The sequence below is a fragment of the Pelophylax lessonae genome, assembly GCF_965119305.1.
Source record: "Pelophylax lessonae genome assembly, chromosome: 3".
NCBI classification, from domain to species: domain Eukaryota; kingdom Metazoa; phylum Chordata; class Amphibia; order Anura; family Ranidae; genus Pelophylax; species Pelophylax lessonae.
Window position 1 is genome coordinate 74,488,190 of NC_138770.1, and position 21,832 is coordinate 74,510,021.

Genomic DNA, 21,832 nt, shown 5'->3' on the forward strand with positions numbered 1-21,832 from the left:
AACCAAACCTTAGCAAGGGCTTTGAAGACCACGATACTTTGTATACTTGAGACCAAAAATAGGATGACCCAAGCTTTGCTACATAGTAAAACAGAGGCCATAATACTAAACGCGATTCGCAAACACCGTAAAGTTTGGCAGCCTTGGGTGAAGTTGTCCAAGGATTGTATGGGATTTCAGTGGTTGGCTTATAACTTGAGGATTCTATCAGTATTAACAGACTGCATCATATAGGTCATTGGAGTTAAAATGTGAGAATGCACTACAGATCCCCTCCTTCCAGTGCTGAGCCATTTTTTTTTTTTTTTTTTTTTTTTTTTACACTGTGCGTTGACACACAGACGCCAGAGTACTGAAACCGGTCAATCGCTCCTGTGGCCAAGATGGATACAACAATAGTGATTCACTCTAAGTTTTATTGTGATACACATTTCATTTTCCAGAATAGTAGCAGTAGTTGCTGTAGGTGCCTCCGTCTTCAAAAATGTTTTTCCTTTTTAGTGACAACAGAACGAGAGGGGGGACATGAGGATACAACCAAAATGTAGTGACGAGAGTGTGGGGGGAGGGGGGAGGAAGATAAAGCGTTAAAATGAGAAAATGTCACAAACAAGATTTATTGACTTTCAGCTGCGTCTTCCTCTGTTCTCTATACACCCGAAGAATGAGACCAGCAAGCACTCGCTTAGATGGAGAGAAGGATGTTAATATGATATGGGGGGGGGGGGGGGGGTGGGGGGACATTCAAAGGATTAAATGGAGGGGAAGGGGGGGTCCAGAGTGGTTTATGCTGCCAGGACAAGAAGTGGTTAAGGGGGGCAAAAGGGTGAGGTAAGGGGAGGGGGGGGGGGGGGGACGGTGAACAATGCAAATAAAAGGCTCAACAACATTTGCTCTTCCAGCCTGTCACGCCACCGCCGCTGCTGATATCTACGTTCTCACTGTTGGGTTCTTTAACTGGAGTCTGCAAGACAAGGAGAGGATTATTAGACACAGCTTGGCTCCCACCAGGACAGATTTATACACCGTATAGCCAAAAATGTGTTGACACCTGACCATCACACCTACCTATATGGCTATAAGTTATGTGGACACCCTTCCAAATGATTCAGGCGTTTCCAGTAAAGGGTACTGTTAACACTCCATCATACAAAGACACTAGACAATTGAGCACCAGGATAGGCCATTTTCTGTTTGGACGGTGCCTGTGTACAAAGCCAGCTTCATAAAGACACGGCGTGGTGAGTTTGGTGTGAAGGAACGTGAGTGGCCTACACAAAACCCTGACCTCAACCCTACTGAACACCCTTCGGATGAGTTGGAATGTCTGAGCCAGGTCTTCTCAGCCAACATCAGGATCTGACCTCAAAAAAAAAAAAAAAAAAAAAAAAAAAAAAAAGAGAACCTTTTTGGCTGAATCGGCGCAGTGCCCCCAAAAATGGGAGAAGAGCGCAAAACCTGCATATGCGTTTTCAAATTCAGACAGACAATGTAATATAAAAAACTGCACTCACAGGTGTTAAAGTAACAGACTGTGGAACACTGCTGGGTCATTTCAAACTGAGGGAGGAAGCAAGCACTCTCCGAGGGAGGAAGCAAGCACTCTCCGAGGGAGGAAGCAAGCACTCTCCGAGGGAGGAAGCAAGCACTCTCCGAGGGAGGAAGCAAGCACTCTCCGAGGGAGGAAGCAAGCACTCTCCGAGGGAGGAAGCAAGCACTCTCCGAGGGAGGAAGCAAGCACTCTCCGAGGGAGGAAGCAAGCACTCTCCGAGGGAGGAAGCAAGCACTCTCCGAGGGAGGAAGCAAGCACTCTCCGAGGGAGGAAGCAAGCACTCTCCGAGGGAGGAAGCAAGCACTCTCCGAGGGAGGAAGCAAGCACTCTCCGAGGGAGGAAGCAAGCACTCTCCGAGGGAGGAAGCAAGCACTCTCCGAGGGAGGAAGCAAGCACTCTCCGAGGGAGCCACCCCTGCTGCTTTGGCCGAAAGCATAGATGTGCTGTCATTCGCTACAGCACAAAATCGGTTATAGCAGGTCCTGGCCATTGTTTTATAACCAGGACCTGCTGCTTGGCTTAGCGAATCACAATACAGGGCCTTGTGTTTACTACAAACACAGGGCTCTGTACACAGAGCAGCAATGTGGCTGTGTTTTCTCCCACAGCCACATCTATTAGTAAAAACACACATTACACAATTTTGGGCACAGTTAACCCTTTGATTGTCCTAGCCTAGACGTTAACCCCTTCGATGTCAGCATCACTCAGTTCCTTCCGTTCCCTCCCAGTATCAGTTTGCCTGCCGCACTATCACAGTCCCACTGAAAAGGTCAATGATCACAACCATTATTAGTAGAAAAAGGAATTTAAAAAGTTCCAGTATAATATTATACAGGATTTATATAGCACTGACCGTTTATGCAGCACTTTACAACGAGAGTAGACAGTACAACTACAATACACTAATACAGTAGCCCTGCCTGTTAGAGCTTACAACAGTTTGCAGACGCTATGACTTTCATGCCAATCAATATACACATATGGGGATTTTTTTCATCGTGTAGCAGAAAACATTTTGGCCTAAATTAAAGAAATTTGATTTTTTTTTTTATTGGATATTTTTTTTTTTTCTGCTATAAAACCTAACTCAAAAAGTTTGGTCTTTTTTTTATTTATATAATAAAAAATAAAAAACCCAGTGGCAATCAAATACCATCAAGTTTTCGTCTGAGTACAGTATTGCATCACTGCGCAATTGACAGCTAAAGTAGTGCAGTCCCGAATACCAAAAAAAAAAAAAAAAGGCCTGGTCGTGACTCTTCTGGAGCTTAAGTGGTTAAAACTTCGCCACACACTCCCAAAATCTTATGGAAAGCCTTCCTACAAGAACGGAGGCTGTTAACGCCACAACTCCGTATTAATGTCCATGGTTCTGAAATTAAAGGTCCAATAGGCTCCTGTAGGTGTGATTGCCTGGTGTCCACAAACCTTGAGCCCTAGAATATACATTTCTCTGTTCTGAAGAAACTCACTATGTACTACAGACTGATTGTTGAATGGAAGGGTCTCTGCCTTCATTGAGACCACTCAGTGCTGTAATGAGAAAAGCTGCCATGCGCTTCCCTTTAGAAGAAACAATCTTTAACTCACGCACACTGGAGGTTTTAAAATGTGGCCATTAAACTAACATGCAGAACAAAAAAACGCCAGGCGCCCCTATGTGTCCATGCACACAGGAAAAAAATTCTTCACACGTGTCAACGAATGTTAACTCCAGGCGTGTTTAGCACTCGAGCGTTCATTCATTTCAATGTTCAGAATACATTAAATGAACGCCCAAGCGCTTGTTCCACCTTAACAAGTTGCATGCATTTACAAGCGTCAAGCTTTTTTTTCTGCCAAAAAGCGGCTGTCAAGAGGAAAGGCGTTTAGCTAGGAGAGGTGGCAGAACGTCCTGTGTTACACATGCAAGTGTACACATACAGAGTGGCCAATTTGAAATGACTAGAATTTTTGGATGCCAAAATTACAGATGACAGACTAAAAATAGAAGGTCATTCTGAATAACGCAGCATTTACATGTAAAAAAGTATGCATGTGTATAAATATATATATATATATATATATATATATATATATACACATACATACATATACACATACATACATACACTATATATATATATATATACATACACACACACACACACACACACACACACACACATATAGAGATACATACACACAGAGATACATACACACATATATATATGTGTGTGTTACATACACACTTTTTTTTACAGAAAATGCAGTTGGCAATTTCTGTATATTGAGGACAATTCTTGTTGGTCACCTCCCCGTCCATCAAGTACTGCAGTAATCACAGCCTTGAAAGGCAGCTAATGGACTTTCAATTCTTGTTTCAAAACCATTTGAGCACTGCATACATTTTTTTTCTCTTATTTGTACGGAAATTTTTTTCCTGATTCTAACCTAAAATACAATTATTGCATTTTTAATCTGCCTATAATTTGCTATCCTTGGTCCCTCCTTCTCCCCCTCATTAACATGTTATTGACATTCTTAAATTAAAACTTTCTGCTATCGGCAAATTATTTTGGATGCAGTTATCCCAATGACTGGGTCTGTGCTTCTCTATGCAATGCAGGCAGATCATGGCTGATGGGAGGGGCCGGCAAGCTGCTTTACATAGCTCCCTGATCACATCACAGCACCCTGCCTCAGTACTCCTCATGAGCCCTCAACCCTAATGCAAGCAATGGGCTGCCTCACAGGTAACACCCACATGTGGTGCTGATGGGTGGGCCAAGGACAGTCAGTGCCGGTTCACACTGATGCGGCGATCGCATGTAATGTAATGTCGGAGCGCACTGCTCCTTCATTACATGCGATCGGCTGTGCGGTGCGAGTTTAGCCATACACTTTGTATGGCTAAATTCGCACCGCACCCGCAGCAAAGACGCACAGGACCCTTATTTGCAGCCGCATCAGGATCGGATCGCACAGCGGTTCACACTTGTGCGATCCGATCCTGTGCGAACTGCAAGATCGCACTGCGATATGCGATCAAACTGGGGGTGTCGTTAAGATTACATTGACACCCCCAGCGTATCGCATATGGCAGTGTGAACTGCCAGGGGTGCGTTTGCGATGCGGGAACAGGCTGCGAATTTGCAGCCTTCCCGCATCGCATAAGTGTGAACCGGCACTCAGGCTGGATGTCGTTCAGCCAGGAAATAAGGAGAGGTCTTGGAGTAACATTTATTAAAGTGCATTTTTCCCAAAAACATTTAGTTTGAGAAACCACTGTGAAAGTACCGTGGCATAAAAAATTGCAACACCCATAATGTTATTCTCTAGGGCCTTTGCTTAAAAATATATGTTTGGGGGGTCCCAACCAATCATCTAGCAAAAAAAAAAAAATGTAGGAGAGAATTGTCAGAATTGGCCTAGTAGGCAAGTGGTTAAAGTGTGTTAAAAATGTGACTTTTGCTCATCTGTCTGATGGACATTTGGAAAGATGTGACCAGGACCATTGGCTATAGTGCTACACATCTCCCTGCCTTTCACTATAGAGAGTTATGAATGGGTCCATTGGAAACCTAAAGAGATAAAATCAGGAGGTACAGAAGATGAGGAATTTCGTACCTTTCGAAGTATGTCTTCTGCTAATGTGAGGAATGCCTTCTCAATGTTTACGTTTGCTTTTGCGCTAGTCTCAAAAAACCTAATTCCATGCTCCCGGGCAATCTGTGGAAGAGAAGATGATTCATAGTGAGTCCCCACTCATAGCATATCCTTATTAAAAATGATCACATCTACCACAGAAACCAACAGGATACAGTACTTTTTTCATAAAAGGTCTCCAAACTCTAAGGTTTTCTTCTCTCACCAGCAACTCCCCCTTATGGCTCAATGCCGCTTGTTTGAGCTTCCAGTCGGGGTGAGTATGCACTGTAAACGTCACATAATGGTCACCTGACTGCACAGATCAGGAGCATGCTCACCCCCAGGGATAACATGCAGCATCCCAGGCCCGCCAAGGTCAGTAGTACATGATTCCTTATCCCTAGTGATAACAGTGCATATGCAACGTATCCAAATCTGAGCAGCATGCACTGTAGACAGCATATAATAGTTGCATTAACGCCCTGGTTCCTGTAGCAATAAAAACAAAATACATGCAAACCCACATCCCTGGTAGAACCATGCAAATAAGGGCGGCAACAGTGGAGCTCCATGGAACCCTGTAAAGCAATGTAGCCACACTCAACACGGGACAGGAGAACTGAGAAACGTTTAAGGCAGAAGGCAAAGACCAGGCAATCCTGCAGACTTTAAAGAATTCCAGGAATCGTATATTTTTACATAGTTACCCGTGTATAGTTGGACCTGTGTGCAACTATGTATGGACCATACCTGCCAGTTCCCTACCCAACAGTCAAACTCCACCTGGGTTCCTCCTCCAAGTGTTGCTCAGGGCTCCCTGAGCTTTGGAAGGTCGACTTCCCATTCGACTGTTCTCACGGGCCGCCACCGCAAGGGGCACTCTCCCCCGCGGGCCGCCACCGCAAGGGGCACACTCCCAATGACCCACAATAAAGTGGCTGTATTAAGGGTTCACCTGTGACCGGACAGTTAATTTAAAGTGGTTTTAAAGGCTGAAGATTTTTTTACCTTCATGCATTGTATGCATGAAGGTAAAAAACCTCCTCTGTACAGCATCACATATAGCAAACAAGAGGGGGGGGGGGGGGGGGTTTGACCAATAGCAGGGGCTGCCACTAGGTTATGCTTTGTTTGTACTTTGCTTCCTACCCCTGCAGATAGCAGCATAACTCAACAGTTAAAGGATGAGAGCAGTGTGTCTGTATAACAATTATCTAGGTATATTAGAGCTCTATTAACAGACGTATACAGATGCTGCAAAATGTGGCCTGGGCACCAACAGGTTAAGCTTAAAAGGTTTTTTTTGCAGAATCATATTACAGTACCTAGGTAGATGCAGTTGCAGTAATGGTCCAATGCTGCATCTGTCCCCCCCCCCCCCCCAACACTGAGAACCCAGAGATCAAACCACTGCCGATAGCTCGGTTCTCAGAGCTCTGTGAGCAGAGAGCTGCTGACAGTCAGTCACCGCTGTCTGCTCTGCCCCCCCTCTCACTGAAGTGCTGGGCTGTGGAGGGAGCGGGGGCGGCCGGCTCAGGCTCTCAGCAGCTCACAGAGGATGAGCTGGCTGCTAGTCTAGGCATGTGAGCGGATCCAGACTTGATTGTCAGAATCTTGTCCGAGCCTAGACCAGCTCTGTGATGTCAGCCAACAGCAGCTTCAGCCCGCTGTCTGCTGAAAACGGGTCGCAGGAGTGCAGAATGAACTACAGTCCTGTGATCCACAGGAGAAGTAAAGCCAAATGAGCTTTGGTTGTACTTCTTTAATTTGGGCAAATAAAAAAAAATAACTATTGGCTCCATTCCCTAGGAGTGGCCAATCGGACATAAAAATGCAGACGTGCAAAATTTTGATGCAGCCCTATGGGGTGAACAGGCCACAAAGAAAACAGCTCCTTTGCGTTAACTTATGCAGATCAATGCAGCTTAACAGACACGGTGTGAACGATGTCGTAGCCTGGCATTAGTTAGCACTGAAATGACACTAGCTCGGGAGCCCCATGCGGTCAGTAAACACTAACTGCACTGGAGGCTGCAGAGATGAATGGCTGGGCTGTGTCTATTTACACAGCCAAGATGAACGTCCCCGGCACTCTGCCGGAGCTGAAAGGAGCACACGGCCATAAGAAAGCTGCAAACATTCCGCCTGAACTACTACCTGCATCCACATCTACTGCATGAGCTGCTCCCTGCAGCCTGGTGCAGTTACTGGCAGCTTTCCCACTGCGGCTCATGTGACCAGACAGTGACAATAAGCCTGTGTGTCCGGAGACGGGACTCAGTGACTGGTATTCTGGGATATATTCTACACACATCAACGTTCATCACACTCAGAAATTGTATTGTCCTACTAAATGGCTTTACATCTGAATGTACACCACGCATCATTCTTTTAAACGCATAGGAGATGAATCACTTCAATACCTGGCACTTTCAGCCCTTCCTGCCTAGGACAATTTGGAGCTTGCCGGGGAACAAGAGCAAAAACTCAATCTTGTAGCCGGACCGAATGACTTTGTGGACCCACTTGTCTTGTAACAGGGAAGTCCACAGGGTCCGGAAACCAGAGAAGATGTCCCCTCACCCCCGATACGGGTGAGGGTGCACCTTCATGTTGAAGGTGCCTTGTCCACGGTTCTGGAGAGGAGAAGCCCGCTCTCGGCTTGCCAAGCCAAGTTGGTTTGGATCCTCCAGCAGGCCCTGAACGGCTTAGAATCCTTGTCAGTCGACCCTGAGGGACGAAAAAAACTTCTTACGAGCCGAGGAGGGGGGCCTATGTCTACGACGAGGGTCCTTGCCCTTAGTGGCTTACAGAAGAAAGGTACTCTTTCCCCCTGTAAGACCTTTAATCATGCCATCCAGGGTAGCTCCAAACAGGTGATCTCCTTGAAAGGGAAGATCAGTGAAGGCCTTTTTCGAAGCCTTGTCTGCAGACCAACATTTGAGCCAAAAGACACAACGAAGGACCACTGGTGAAAGAGCCCACCTGCATCCAAAGAGGCATCACAGATAAACTGCAGCCCCTGCACCAGCTGGTTGGCCAACTCAGCAAAGGAAGAGGGGAGCTGTTCTCCCTCCACGTCACAGCGTAAAAGCTTAACCCACTCAGAGTTTGCGACACCAGGGAACTGGTGAATACCGGCCTCAGTGCTGAACCAGCCAGAGAATACATACTGCAGGCCAGACTCTTCATTCCCCATCAGACGGAGCCTTAAAGGCTGGGGACTCTTCAACCAGAATCATGGTTGCCATGTTCAATCTGGAAATGGGAGGGTCCACAACCGGTGGAACAGTCTGCTTCTTAAGAAGGGACTCCTCATAGGGGTAACGCCTAGAAAATCGCTTAGGGACCCCAAGGGGAGGCTTTGGTCATCCCCACTCTTTAGCGACAATTCTGTCAAAATAGGCGGGGAAAGGAAACCACTTTGCCTCTATAGCTGGCTTGTGAGTGCCAAAGTAAACCTGCAGCTGCGTCCTCCATCTTTAAGGTCTCATGCACAGATCCAATCAATGCGTCCACCAGAGCCTTTTCGTGCGTGGTTGCAGATGGAATTCTCACTATCTGAAGATTCTAGGCGCGTGGTCGTAGACCCAAAAGGGAGACCCACGTCCACGGAGGCCAAATCAGATTCAGGATCTGAGGCAGGAGGTGCTTTTTGCTAGCCGTCACCTGAAAACCACTTCCACCCAGGACACAAAGGACTCTAGGACCGCCATCAGTGCATTGATGGATGGTTGGGACCTGGAGGGCTGCACAGCCTCAGATAGGGGATAAGGTGGGGAGATGTGCTCCAAAGACTCCATGAGTCACCAGGGAGACACCACAAAAGGTGTAACACTGCAAAAAAGGGACAACCCCCACCGCGCTGGCAGCACCACCCGGTCGCCAGGCACAAAGCACCAAGCGATCCTCAACAGAGAGGTAGAGGACTCCAGATTGGCCACCCAGCAGAAACAGGCACCTGCAGCCACCAGGATTATCTGCACTCCACGTGCGGCGATCAGGAAGTGAAAAGATTCAGGAGTCAGCACCAGGGGATGAGGAGGGGTTCCCACCACCAAAAAAGCTGCCATCAGGGCTCCAGGCTTGTCCACCACCATTTTCAATGGCAAACATGGCCGCCATGGATTGAGCACACAGGCTATATCAAAATGGTGGCCCCTCAAGGACAGGACCAGGCAGGAGCCCCCACAAAGTACACCCCCCCCCCAATCGTCCGGTCGCACCCCTGCCCCCATTGCCAGCATAGCGCCCTGCCCCTACTCCAGGTGGTGTAACAGACCACCAAAACATAAGTTGGGGGGTAGGAAGGGGGGGACAGATGAAGGGGGGAGCCTCCCGGGAAGGAGGGGAACCTGGGGGTCTGACCATCCCAAGGAGGGGTCCACGTCCACCCCAAAACCCTCCAGGGGGAGAGGGACAGCTACTCAGTATACCAGAAATCAGGCAGGCACTGCTCCAGACAGAACCCCTCACCATCTAAATGCCGGCTGTCAGCCAGGGGGGGGGGGGGAACGCTGCAACTTGGGCCGAGAACCGGTTGTAAGGGACCTCGCAAGGCATTTAAACTCGCAGGCCAGCCCCCGCCTGGTGGGGCTAGGTCGCAGCTGACCTAGTGCTGGGCTGAGGTCTGCGCACGCTCGCTGGCTGGCCAGACTGGGGGTGACCACTGGATTTAGATTATCCAGCCCGTCACCCAGTCCGGCAGTTGATTGTAGATCTCACAGGACAAAAACCAGGAGAAAATTTCTATCTAAAAATAAATATTTGCCAGGACCAGAGATCCCTGCAAGGAACTAGGTCCTTACTCCTGACTAGGCAGAAAAAAAAAAAAATCTGGGTACCTATAGCAGAGGGAGTACATCCCCTGGGACTGCCCATAAGCGTAGACAGACACTTTTTCTGCCTAGCGTTCTTCTCCTGCAGGGGGCAGTATAACTCAATGGTTAAGATGATCAGGAGCTGTGTCCGTCAATGAACGAAAGAGAAAATGATGATTTTTACATGTAGGAGAGGAATACCAGAATTGGCCTGTTATGGAAACCGTTAAAAGTCCTAATGGTCCTGCAGTTTGACTTGTAGCGGCTCAGTGAGCATGGAGGATCTTAAAGCAGGACTTTACATTTTAGAAGTAAACCAAAAACACACATCCCTGATCTGTACAGAAAGATCACAAATACACTAAGAGGAGATATAACCTTGTACTGAGCAGTGCGGCACAGGCGAGTACCCCACATTGCTGAGGCGGATGTGTGAGCCCGCACTGGTATGTAAATGTTTACCACACTGTAAACAAAGGGCTCCGGAATTCTGTTCATATGTGACAGAGGATCATCCTGACGCCAATACAAAGAGGTCTGTGCTGTGATGTTTACATGGGAAGACAGACAAGAGGATGCCATGACACCGTCTACACAAAACTTCAAGGGGGCCTGATATTCTGAATGCCAGAAGAGGATTATAGGACGACTGTCAGAACGTTCTTAATCGCAGACTCCGCTACTAAAAACTTTGGGGGGGGGGGGGGGGGGGGAAGAGAGATTAAAGTACCTGGTCAGAATGTAAAATCCTATATTCACTTCCACATTGTATTCCAATCTCCAATACTTCTGAATGATCTTGATGTTTTTAAACACACTTTGCGAATATCCCACACATTTACTCCCTTGAATCCTGTGAGTAGGCTCTGAGAAGGCTTTCACAGAGCCTGCCAGGTGCCCAGAGGAGGCGTTTCATGAGGCGGAGTCAGTACAGGAATCATTGCTTGCAGGCAGGGTACCATGGGACAAGTAGTCCTTACAAAATGGGGAAAAGCTTAAAAGCATGCAGAGAATTTAGGAGACAGGCAACACTCACAGCATGGAAGGACATTTTTCAGGTAAGCTTATATTGGATTGTCAAATATTAGTTTGTATTCCTATAGTATATGCTGTAACTGCTTTAAGAAAGGGAAATACGACAATCACTTCCCCCCGGGTAGGGGGGTGCGTGTGTATATCTATCTATCCATCTCTATCTCTCACACTCCCGTCCATATATATTTGGACAGGCACAATTTTCATACTTTTGGCTCTGTGTGCCACCAGAATTTTGAAGTGCAGAAAAATATCAAGTAACGATTTTATAAACTGCAAACCATTTTTATACACAGTCCCCTCCATTTTCAGGGGCTCAAATGTAATTGGACAAACGAATATAATCATCCGTTTTTTGTTTTACTATTTTGTTGAGAATAATTTACTGGCAACGACTGCCTGAAGTCTGGAACTATGGATATTACCAAAGACTGGATTTCCTCCTTTCTGGTGCTTTTCAGTTGTCCTTTGTGGGTCTTTCTGCCTTAAGTTTTGCCTTCAGCAAGTGAAATGCATGCTCAATTGGGTTGCGATCAGATGATTGACTCGGCCATTGCAGAATATTCCACCTTTTCCTTCAAAAGCTCCTGGGTTGCTTTTGCAGTGTGTTTAGGATCATTGCCCATCTGTACTGTGAAGCGCTGTCCAATCAACGTTGCTGGATTTGGCTTAATCTGGGCTGACAGTATATCACTAAACACTGCAGAATTCACCTGGCTGCTTCGGTCTTCTGTCACATCATCAATAAACACCAATGACCCAGTGCCACTGGAAACCACGCATGCCCATGTCACCACACTGCTTCCACCATGTTTTACAGAGGACATTGGGCGCTTTGGATCATGAGCTGTTCCAAGCCTTCTCCATACTTTCTTCCCATCATTCTGGTACAGATTAATCTTCGTTTCATCTGTCCAAAGAACGCTTTTCCAGAACTGGTCTGTCTTTTTTAGATGTTTTTTGGCAAAGTCTAATCTGGCTTTTCTATTCTTCAGCCTTATGAATGGTTTGCACCTTATGGTGAACCCTCTGTATTTGCTCTTGTGAAGTCTTCTCTTGATTGTAAACTTTGACAATGATATGTCCACCTCTTGGAGAGTGTCCTTCACTTGTCTAGATGTTGTGAATGGGTTTTTCTTTACCATAAGAGGATCCTGTGATCATCCACCACTGTTGTCTTCCGTGGACGTCTAGGCCTTTTTATGTTGCTGAGCTCACCAATGCGTTCTTTTTTCCTCAGAATGTACCAAACTGTTGATTTGGCCACTCCTAATGTTGCTGCCACGATGAATTTGTTTAGCTTTTGAAGCCTTACAATGGCCTGTTTCACTTTCATGGACAACTTTGGTTTGGGTTTAATACTGCTTTAGAGTCAAAGCATATGAAATTGTTAACAGGTAAACAATTATGGCAAACGTGACTGTCTCTTCTGCCACAAAATTGCTTTCCTTTCCCAACAATTTTATATGTATACACCCCATACTGTACATGCCAAGTGCACAAAGCTTCACTTTAAGCAAACTGCCGATGGTAAAGAGGTTGATATGAGGACTTGTTATCAAAGACATGCTGATAAATAAATCCTCTCTGCATAAGGCTGTGGACCACAGCAGTGACAAGCTGCAGCACGGCTCAGACATGTCCACAGCCTGTGTAGGCGACATTCATTTTATTAAAGCGGAAGTAAAGAATTTCGTAAAAAGGTAAAAGGTGGGCTTTTTTTTTTTTAGGACAGCAGAGACTTTGTAGATCAAAAAAGGTTCTCCATTGGCCTTTTTTTTTTTCCATCTGAATGTACACGGAGCCACGCATGCTCTGCATGATTTTGGGCCTGTACCAGCCAGTCAGCCAGCCACCACAGGGTGCCAGCCAGCCACCCACCCACCAAAGGTGGGTTAAGTAACAGATTTGTGTTGAAAATTGTGTTTATTTTGCAAAACTTTAAGTCCCGGTTCACACTACCGTGACTTGTCAGGCGACTTGTCAGCCTGACAAGTCGCAGTCCATTCTGTGCTATGGGAACCGTTCTAATAGGAGCAACTCAAGTCGCTCCGACTTAGAAAATAGTTCCTGTACTACTTCGGGGCGACATCGGAGCGACTTGCATTGACTTCCATTATGTGAAGTCCGTGCAAGTCGCTCCGAAGTCGCGGTGCACGCGACTTCACAGGTCGCCCCCGAAGTCGGATAGCCATAGTGTGAACCGTCACTGATTAAGTGGCCGATACCGATATGTAATGGCCAAGGTATCGGCAATGAAAAACCGTTATCGCTCGATCCCTAGTATATACCTGGCACAATTCCCTGCCAAGATGAAGTTCTTCTCGTGCACATGAGCAGGTCAGTGAACAGTTGTGTCAGGACTAAACAATTCCCATGCACATGTGCCGTTCCATGTACATACGCAGTGCAATTCCATGCCAGCACAAAGTCATTTGCATACATGTGCGACTTCCTCGTACATACCCGGCATAATACCATGCCAAGACAAAGTAATTTGCATATATGTGCGACTTCCTCGTACATACCTGGCATAATTCCATGCTAGGACAAAGTAATTTGCATACATGTGGGACTTCCATGTACATACCCGGCATGATATCACGCCAGGACAAAGTAATTCACATGTGAGACTTCCATGTACATACCCGGCATAATACCATGCCAGGACAAAGTAATTTGCATACATGTGTGACTTCAATGTACATACCAGGCATAATACCATGCCAGGACAAAGTAATTCAAATGTGAGACTTCCTTGTACATACCCGGCATAATATCACGTCAGGACAAAGTAATTCACATGTGCGACTTCCTCGTACATACCCGGCAAAATACCATGCCAGGACAAAGTAATTTGCATACATGTGCGACTTCCATGTACATACCCGCCATAAATCCATGCCAGGACAAAATTAACATGTGCGACTTCCATGTACATACCTGGCATAATATCACGCCAGGACAAAGAAATTTGCATACATGCGCAACTTCCATGTACATACCCGGCATAATTCCATGCTAGGACAAATTTACATGTGCGACTCCCATGTACATTGCTGGCATGGAATTCCAATCCCATGCCGGGACAAAAGTATCGCCTGGCACAATACTAGTGTGCACACATGGGAGTCAAGCCACCTCAGCTTGGACTATCAAGTTGACCCAAGACAGACTGGAAGACATGGGTAAGGTGGAAGCATGGGCAACAGGGGAGACTGAGGCTATTGCATTGCCGGGGAAGAGCATTAACAAGGCATGCGTGTCATAATGTGCAAATCTACTCGGCATAATTGCACATTATAGCAAAACATCCTGGGGCCCCTAATATTACTTAGCGATTTACTTCTGCTTTAGGCCGGATCCTGTGTCTGCTATTTGTTGCTGTGTGTAAATTGGTTGGGGATCTTTCCCCTCATTGAATAGGAAGTCACCTGAACAGGAAGTGAGGAAAAAGGCTCAGTGGAGTCTGACTTTTTTCGCTCAAACCTGCAGTCTGTCATTCCATGTATATTTCATGTTATCAGATTGAAGTCTCTGAGGCTACGTTCACACTGCGATTCTGCCCCCGATCCGGAATCATTGCAAATCGCAGGATACCTGTGCGATGTCCGTGATTTGCAATGGCACCCCAAACGCTGTGCGATGTTGCCGCGATTTCCGCCTCCTGAATTGCGGTAGCATCGCACAAACAGAATCACGGGACGCATGACGCACAAAAGAAGCTCCTGTACCTTTTTGGGCGTCCTGCGATTCTGCTTGCGCGATGTTACCGCGATTCGGCAGGTGGAAATCGTGGTAACATCGCACAGCGTTTGGGGTGACATTGCAAATCACGGGCATCGCACAGGCGTCCCGCGATTTGCAATGATTCCGGATCGTGGGCAGAATCCTGGTGATTCTGCCGTGATCCGCTACGCCCACACGTGAACGTAGCCTGAAGGTGATGGCAACACCAACAGACGTACTGAAACTGTTACAATTCTAGAACGATAATCTGATGATCAGATCGTAACATGTCTGAGCACGTACAGAAAGATCTGTCATACTTCGCCATGAATATTACACTGGTATCGGCTAACAACCAGGACCGGCGCCGTTCACTCACCTGCTCTCCCTTTGCTTTGGGCACCACCCTCTTATCCTCCATGTCACACTTGTTTCCTAGCAGCATCCGCTCCACATCTTCATTGGCATGCTGGAAGAAAAGGAAAGTGAGGGGTTAATGTGACTCATCTCTGCAGTAAACAATCAGTGTCTTCCGATGCAACAAGAGGAGCAATCAACAAGTGAAGAATCCAAAAATATAAAGAAAAAACACAGTAACAGTAATAGTTTCACTTTTGCTAATCAATCTCGTTTCGGCAGTAGTGCTGACTGTACTGCTTGACAGACATCCTCTCTAGGGGCCAAAGCTGTAATCTATATAGGAAACAATCACAAAGGGAACCAATTCAGTAAACTAGCCTTGCTGGTTAGTAATCCAAGCAACAGTAACTCAGTATAGTTAGTTGTGCGTACCTACAAATGTGATTTCTACAAAAGAATATACATGCCTGGTCTATAACCTACCTCTAATACTTAACCCTGTCCCTCCCTTCAAACCACATATAACCCTTAGGGTTAGGGCATCTGAGGTGACGTTAGGGTGAAGGGGTTCTAAAGATTTGAGGCCAATTCACACCACAATTTCTACATGCGAGTTTACAGGGTCGATACATTTTTCTTTTGTATTCATCTTAAATCAGGACATGTGCGTTTCTGGCATGTTTACATGCATTCCCGGGCATTTTCCATGCATTGCCACGTTCCAGATGCATTCCATACAGAAAAATTGCAGAATGCTCTACTTTTGTTGACTACACTGAAATTGGTGTGAACTAGAGCCATCAGAATACATAGAAAAAACAGTCAATGAGTGTTTGATCATCCTAAACACACAGGACTGCATCTGCTGTGAACCAGCTCTTGCGGTTTTTGGGGGGGGGGGGGGGAGGCTTAGAAGTTATGGAGATATGTGGGGAGTTCTGGAGGGATGTTGGGGGGTGGAGAGGGGATGGGGAGAGAGAAGCTTTGGGAAGAGGGGGGGAGGGAGTTGAGGGATTCTTCGTAATCCATCAGAAGTTAAACCAAACAAAAACTAAATAGGCAGGGCTGACACCATATGCTTTGGAATTCAGAGATGTCCAAATATCAAAGAAGATTGGAACGCAGATATTTCTGGCAGTTTCCTTTGTGCTTGCAGTGTATATAAAAAGGCATAAAAGATGGGGGGGGGCGTGCACATAATTCAAAGATGTGCTATAGAATTATATATATATATATATATATATATATATATATATATATATATATATATATACATATATATATATACATATATACACACACACACACCTCAAAATTTGAACAAAAAGTTATTCCAGTAATTAAAATTGAAACTCATTTTATATTAGATGCATTACACACAGTGATACATTTCAAGCATTTTTTAATTTTGATGATTATGGCTTACAGCTAGTGAAAAACCCAAATTCAGCATATCAGAAAATTTAATTAAAAAAAAAAAAAAGATTTTTGATTTACAGTAAAATCTATTTCTCTGATGTTTATTGATAGACAGCGCCTGATCTTTTTAACCATTGGATTATACTGCCCCGTACAGGAGTAGGACACTAGACAGAAAAAAATAAATATGGCTATGCCTAAGGGCAGTCCCGAGGGGTTTATTTCCTCTCCTATAGGTACTCAGTTTTGTTACAAGCAGCAGTCAGAATTACAACTCCACAAAGGGGTGGGGGCTGTGTCCGTCAATTCCTCCCCACTGACACCCAAGACTGAGCGCTATTCCTCCCCACTGACACCCAAGACTGAGCGCTATTCCTCCCCACTGATGCCCAAGACTGAGCGCTATTCCTCCCCACTGACGCCCAAGACTGAGCGCTATTCCTCCCCACTGACGCCCAAGACTGAGCGCTATTCCTCCCCACTGACGCCCAAGACTGAGCGCTATTCCTCCCCAACGACGCCCAAGACTGAGCGCTATTCCTCCCCACTGACGCCCAAGACTGAGAGCTATTCCTCCCCACTGACGCCCAAAACTGAGCGCTATTCCTCCCCACTGACGCCAAAGACTGAGCGCTATTCCTCCCCACTGACGCCAAAGACTGAGCGCTATTCCTCCCCACTGACGCCCAAGACTGAGCGCTATTCCTCCCCACTGACGCCCAAGACATTGCTCCCACTGACAACGGGGTATTTTCCTCCCACTGATATCAAGAGATGGGGATCGAAATCTCCCACCGACACCAAATATGGGACACTATTCTTTCCACTGATACCAATGATTTACATTTTTTTTTACCTCCACTGGCCACCAGCCCTATGACACCGTTTACTATCACTGGTGCCAGGGCATTTTCTACTCCCAATGGCCATAGTTCAGTCTCCCTAAAGTTTGAAGGGGAGTAAACTGGCCCTTAGTTTCCAAAGATTGTAGCCTTTTCCTCGAGTCTATTGCCCGCCCTTTCCATTTGTTAGATTTCAGTTCTTTCAATCATGGAGGCTCAGCACCACATACGGGCTTAGCTGCTGTTTTCAGGAAGCTATGTGCAGCCCCTTGCACCAGCCATTATCTTCCTGCATAGCATAGGATAGCAAAGAGACCAAAATAAGTTATGTAATGGTAAAGGAAAGGTGTTAATTTCATGATGTGGAGGATGCAGGGATGAATCAAGGAAGGAATGCAAAGTACAATTAGATTAAACTTTAATTTAAAGATTTGTTATTCGTGGTTTATCTCGAGTTTGGCTTCAACAATGACAGGTTCTCTTTATTTCAGCCATAAACGGTTCTAACTGCTGGACATGGGTCTGTGGAGCCAGCTTCAGGCCATCTAATTCACACGTATATCATGTAGTATAAAGGCTCGGCCTGCACCGCTGGATGAGCCCAGTGCTGATCTGCACATCACCATCACCGAATGCTGTGTCACTGGCCTGGCTGTTCGGGGAAGTTATTTTGGGTTGCTGCAATAAACCTGATACGGAACTAATGATGTCAGTCTCAAGTGTCTGTGCCAGAAGGTAAATAGCGGAGAAGGAGCCTGACCAGAGGAGACAGAAGAGAGTCAGTTCATACCCAACCATCTGCCAGAGGACATGTCACTTCAACATTGTGCTGTGTTCATTCACTATTACATGGGGCTTATTCACATGTCCCTCATGTGGCCACAATTTTCAAGCTCATGGGCCACATAGGACACAACTGTATCAATCGGGGCCGATTTACTAGAAATCAATCAGCATCTAAGGTTTTATCCCCATTCATGACCAGGCCATTTTTTGTTATTTTTCAGCACGGCGCTACTTTAACTAGTAATTGCATAGTCATGCATTGCTGCACACAAATATGAATAGAGCTGTGTTTTGGTGGTGTTTGATCACCCCTTTTTTTTATTTTTTGCGATATAAAAGAAAAAATAAATAATCCCCCCCCCCCAAAAGTTTACTTTCTGCTATAACACATGTCCAATAAAAAAAAACCTAACGAATTTCTTCAAAAATTTTGGCCAAAATGTATTCTGCTACATGTCTATGGTGAAAAAAAAAAAAAATAGAAATCCCAATAAGTGAATATTGATTATATAATTATAGTGCCTACAAACTATGGGATATACAGTATCTCACAAAAGTGAGTACACCCCTCACATTTTTGTAAATATTTTATTCTATCTTCTCATGTGACAACACTGAAGAAATGACACTTTGCTACAATGTAAAGTAGTGAGTGTACAGCTTGTATAAGGCCCTTTCACACGAATGATCCGATCAGATTCGCCTGTCAGTTTTTTAGGCGGATCTGATCGGATCCTCCATGCATCCCTATGGGGCAGCGAATGTCAGCGGAGACCTGTCCGCTGACACCCGCTGCAATCCACACGGCTGAAAACCCCATTTTCCATCCGTCCAGAGGATCGGATTAGAGTGGACAGGCGGTCCGCTCTCATCCGATTCCCCCATAGAGAGCAGCGGGGCCCTGGCTGTCCGCTCTCATCCGATTCCCCCATAGAGAGCAGCGGGGCTCTGACACCTCCCCCTCTGCACACAGTGCAGAGACGGAGCTGTAATCTGCCTGCTCAGCGGCCGGGGATCGATCCCCGCTGAGCAGAGAGCAGCAGCAGCAGGCAGCGCAGCGTGTGAAAGGAGCCTCATTGTAAATTTGCTGTCCCCTCAAGAAAAACACAGCCATTAATGTCTAAACCGCTGGCAACAAAAGTGAGTACACCCCTAAGAGAAAATCTCCAATTTGGGCCCAAAGTGTCAATATTTTGTGTGGCCACCATTATTTTCCAGCATTAACACTCTAAACCCTCTTGGGCATGAAGTTCACCAGAGCTTCGCAGGTTGCCACTGGAGTCCTCTTCCACTCCATGACATCACAGAGATGGTGGATGTTAGAGACCTTGCGCTCCTCCACTTTGTTTGAGGATGCCCCACAGATGCTCAATTAAAAAAAAAAAAAAAAAAAAAAAAAAGCACCTGAAGAAAGAGCGCGCGAGGCCGTATGTGACCTGGCGCATGCTCAGAAACGCGTCGTGCATACCGTGCATATTCCACATTCCCTGGTGAAAGGGCCGCATCCCATCCTCCACCGCACAATGTAGCTGCTGCCTTAGACGCCGACTGCTGCAGGAGGTAGCCGGCTTCCTTCTCTCCTGTGATCGGCGATCAAGCCACATACTGCTACATACGAATGGATGGCACCCCCCCCCAGAGAATCGTCTCATGTCCATGATGTGATACAGTTCCATTATCTTGGTGTCTAGTGAGTTTTTTACTACTTATGCCTTGTTATCAATAAAGACTGTCTGCACTTAGAGCGCTTTTCTCTTCCTTTCACAGCTCAATAGGGTTTAGGTCTGGAGGCATGCTTAGCCAGTCCATCACCTTTACCCTCAGCTTCTTTAGCAAGGCAGTGGTCATCTTAGTGGTGTGTTTTGGGTCATTATGTTGGAATACTGCCCTGCGGCTCAGTCTCTGAAGGGAGGGGATCATGCTCTGCTTCAGTATGTCACAGTACATGTTGGCATTCATGGTTCCATCAATGAACTGTAGCTCCCAGTGCCAGCAGCACTCATGCAGCCCCAGACCATGACACTCCCACCAACATGCTTGACTGTAGGCAAGACACACTTGTCTTTGTACTCCTCACCTGGTTGCCGCCACACGCTTCACACCATCTGAACCAAAAAAATTTATCTTGGTCTCATCAGACCACAGGACATAGTTGCAGTAATCCATGTCCTTAGGTTGCTTGTCTTCAGCAAACTGTTAGCGGGCTTTCTTGTGCATTATCTTTACAAGAGGCTTCCTTCTGGGACGACAGCCATACAGACCAATTTGATGCAGTGTGCGGCGTATGGTCTGAGCACTGACTGGCTGACCCCCCACCCCTTCAACCTCAGCAGCAATGCTGGCAGCACTCATACCTCTATTTCCCATAGACAACCTCTGGATATGATGCTGAGCACGTGCACTCAACTTCTTTGGTCGACCATGGCGAGGACTGTTCTGAGTGGAACCTGTCCTGTTAATCCGCTGTATGGTCTTGGCCACCGTGCTGCAACTCAGTTTCAGGGTCTTGGCAATCTTATAGCCTAGGCCATCTTTATGTAGAGCAACAATTATTTTTTTCAGATCCTCAGAGTTCTTTGCCATAAGGTGCCATGTTGAACTTCCAGTGACCAGTATGAGAGATTGAGAGCGATAACACCAAATATAACACACCTGCTCTCCACTCACACCTGAGACCTTGTAACACTAACGAGTCACATGACACCGGGGAGGGAAAATGGCTAATTGGGTCCAATTTGGACATATTCACTTAGGGGTGTACTCACTTTTGTTGCCAGCGGTTTAGACAATGACTGCGCGTTGAGTTATTTTTAGGGGACAGCAAATTTACCATGTTATACAAGCTGTACACTTACTACCGTTAACCACTTCCAGCCCAAGCAAATTATGGCATTCCTCTCCTATATGTAAAAATTGGATTTTTGACTTAGTAAAATTCATTTCTCTGATGTTCATTGACAGTTTCTGGTCTTCTTAACCATTGGGTTATACACCCACACTCAGCTATAGGACACTCTGTTTTGTTACAAGCAGTGTCAGAAGAATTACAACTCCAAAAAGATGGGTGGGTTCTGTGTCCATCAATGAACATCAGAGAAATGGATTTTAGGGTAAGTCAAAAATCCCCAATATCTCTTTCGTTCATTGACGAACACAGCTCCTGATTCTTAACCCATTGGGATGCCCCAAAGCAGTGTTAACTTGAGGGGTGGGAAAACAGCAGAAAAAAATTCAAGGCTAACCAGGTAACATGGAGCGCAACAAAAATAACGAGCTCAAAAAAAAAAAAAAAAAAAAACACCCTCAAAGAGGACCGGGTCCTCTAAACAGCAGCCTGTAAAACCTTGCGGCCAAAGGAAGCATCCGCAGATGCCAACACATACTATAGAACTTTGTAAAAGTGCACCGATGACCAAGTGGCCACCTTACAAACCTGCATCAGTGCCTTATGACGGAAGGCCCGGGAGGCACTGAGTGACCGAGTATAGTGCGCCTTGACAGGGAAAGGCGGAACCTGACTTCTGACCTGACCCCTTCCAAGGTCCAGACCGGCTGACATCTGTGGTGACCACAGTCCAATACAAGGAGAGGAAGGATTTGTCCTGCCGGAGAACAACGCCACCAGATCAGGGACCCTTTTGTACCCCGGTTCAGAT

The 21,832-nt window shown here is 46.2% G+C and overlaps 1 protein-coding gene across 3 annotated transcripts in view; it reads right to left on the minus strand.

Annotated features, from left to right (window-relative positions):
* Nucleotides 1-398: 398 nt before the first annotated feature.
* Nucleotides 399-21,832, minus strand: part of RAB10 (RAB10, member RAS oncogene family) — a 141,581-nt gene continuing 120,147 nt past the window's right edge. For all 3 annotated transcript variants that reach the window (XM_082251149.1, XM_082251150.1, XM_082251151.1), the window contains exons 4-6: nt 15,149-15,238; nt 5,165-5,266; nt 399-964 (exon numbers count right to left, since the gene is read on the minus strand). In XM_082251149.1, coding sequence (XP_082107275.1) covers nt 881-964; nt 5,165-5,266; nt 15,149-15,238 — 276 coding nt within the window. In that variant the 3' untranslated portion in view covers nt 399-880. The remainder of the gene's footprint in view (nt 965-5,164; nt 5,267-15,148; nt 15,239-21,832) is intronic.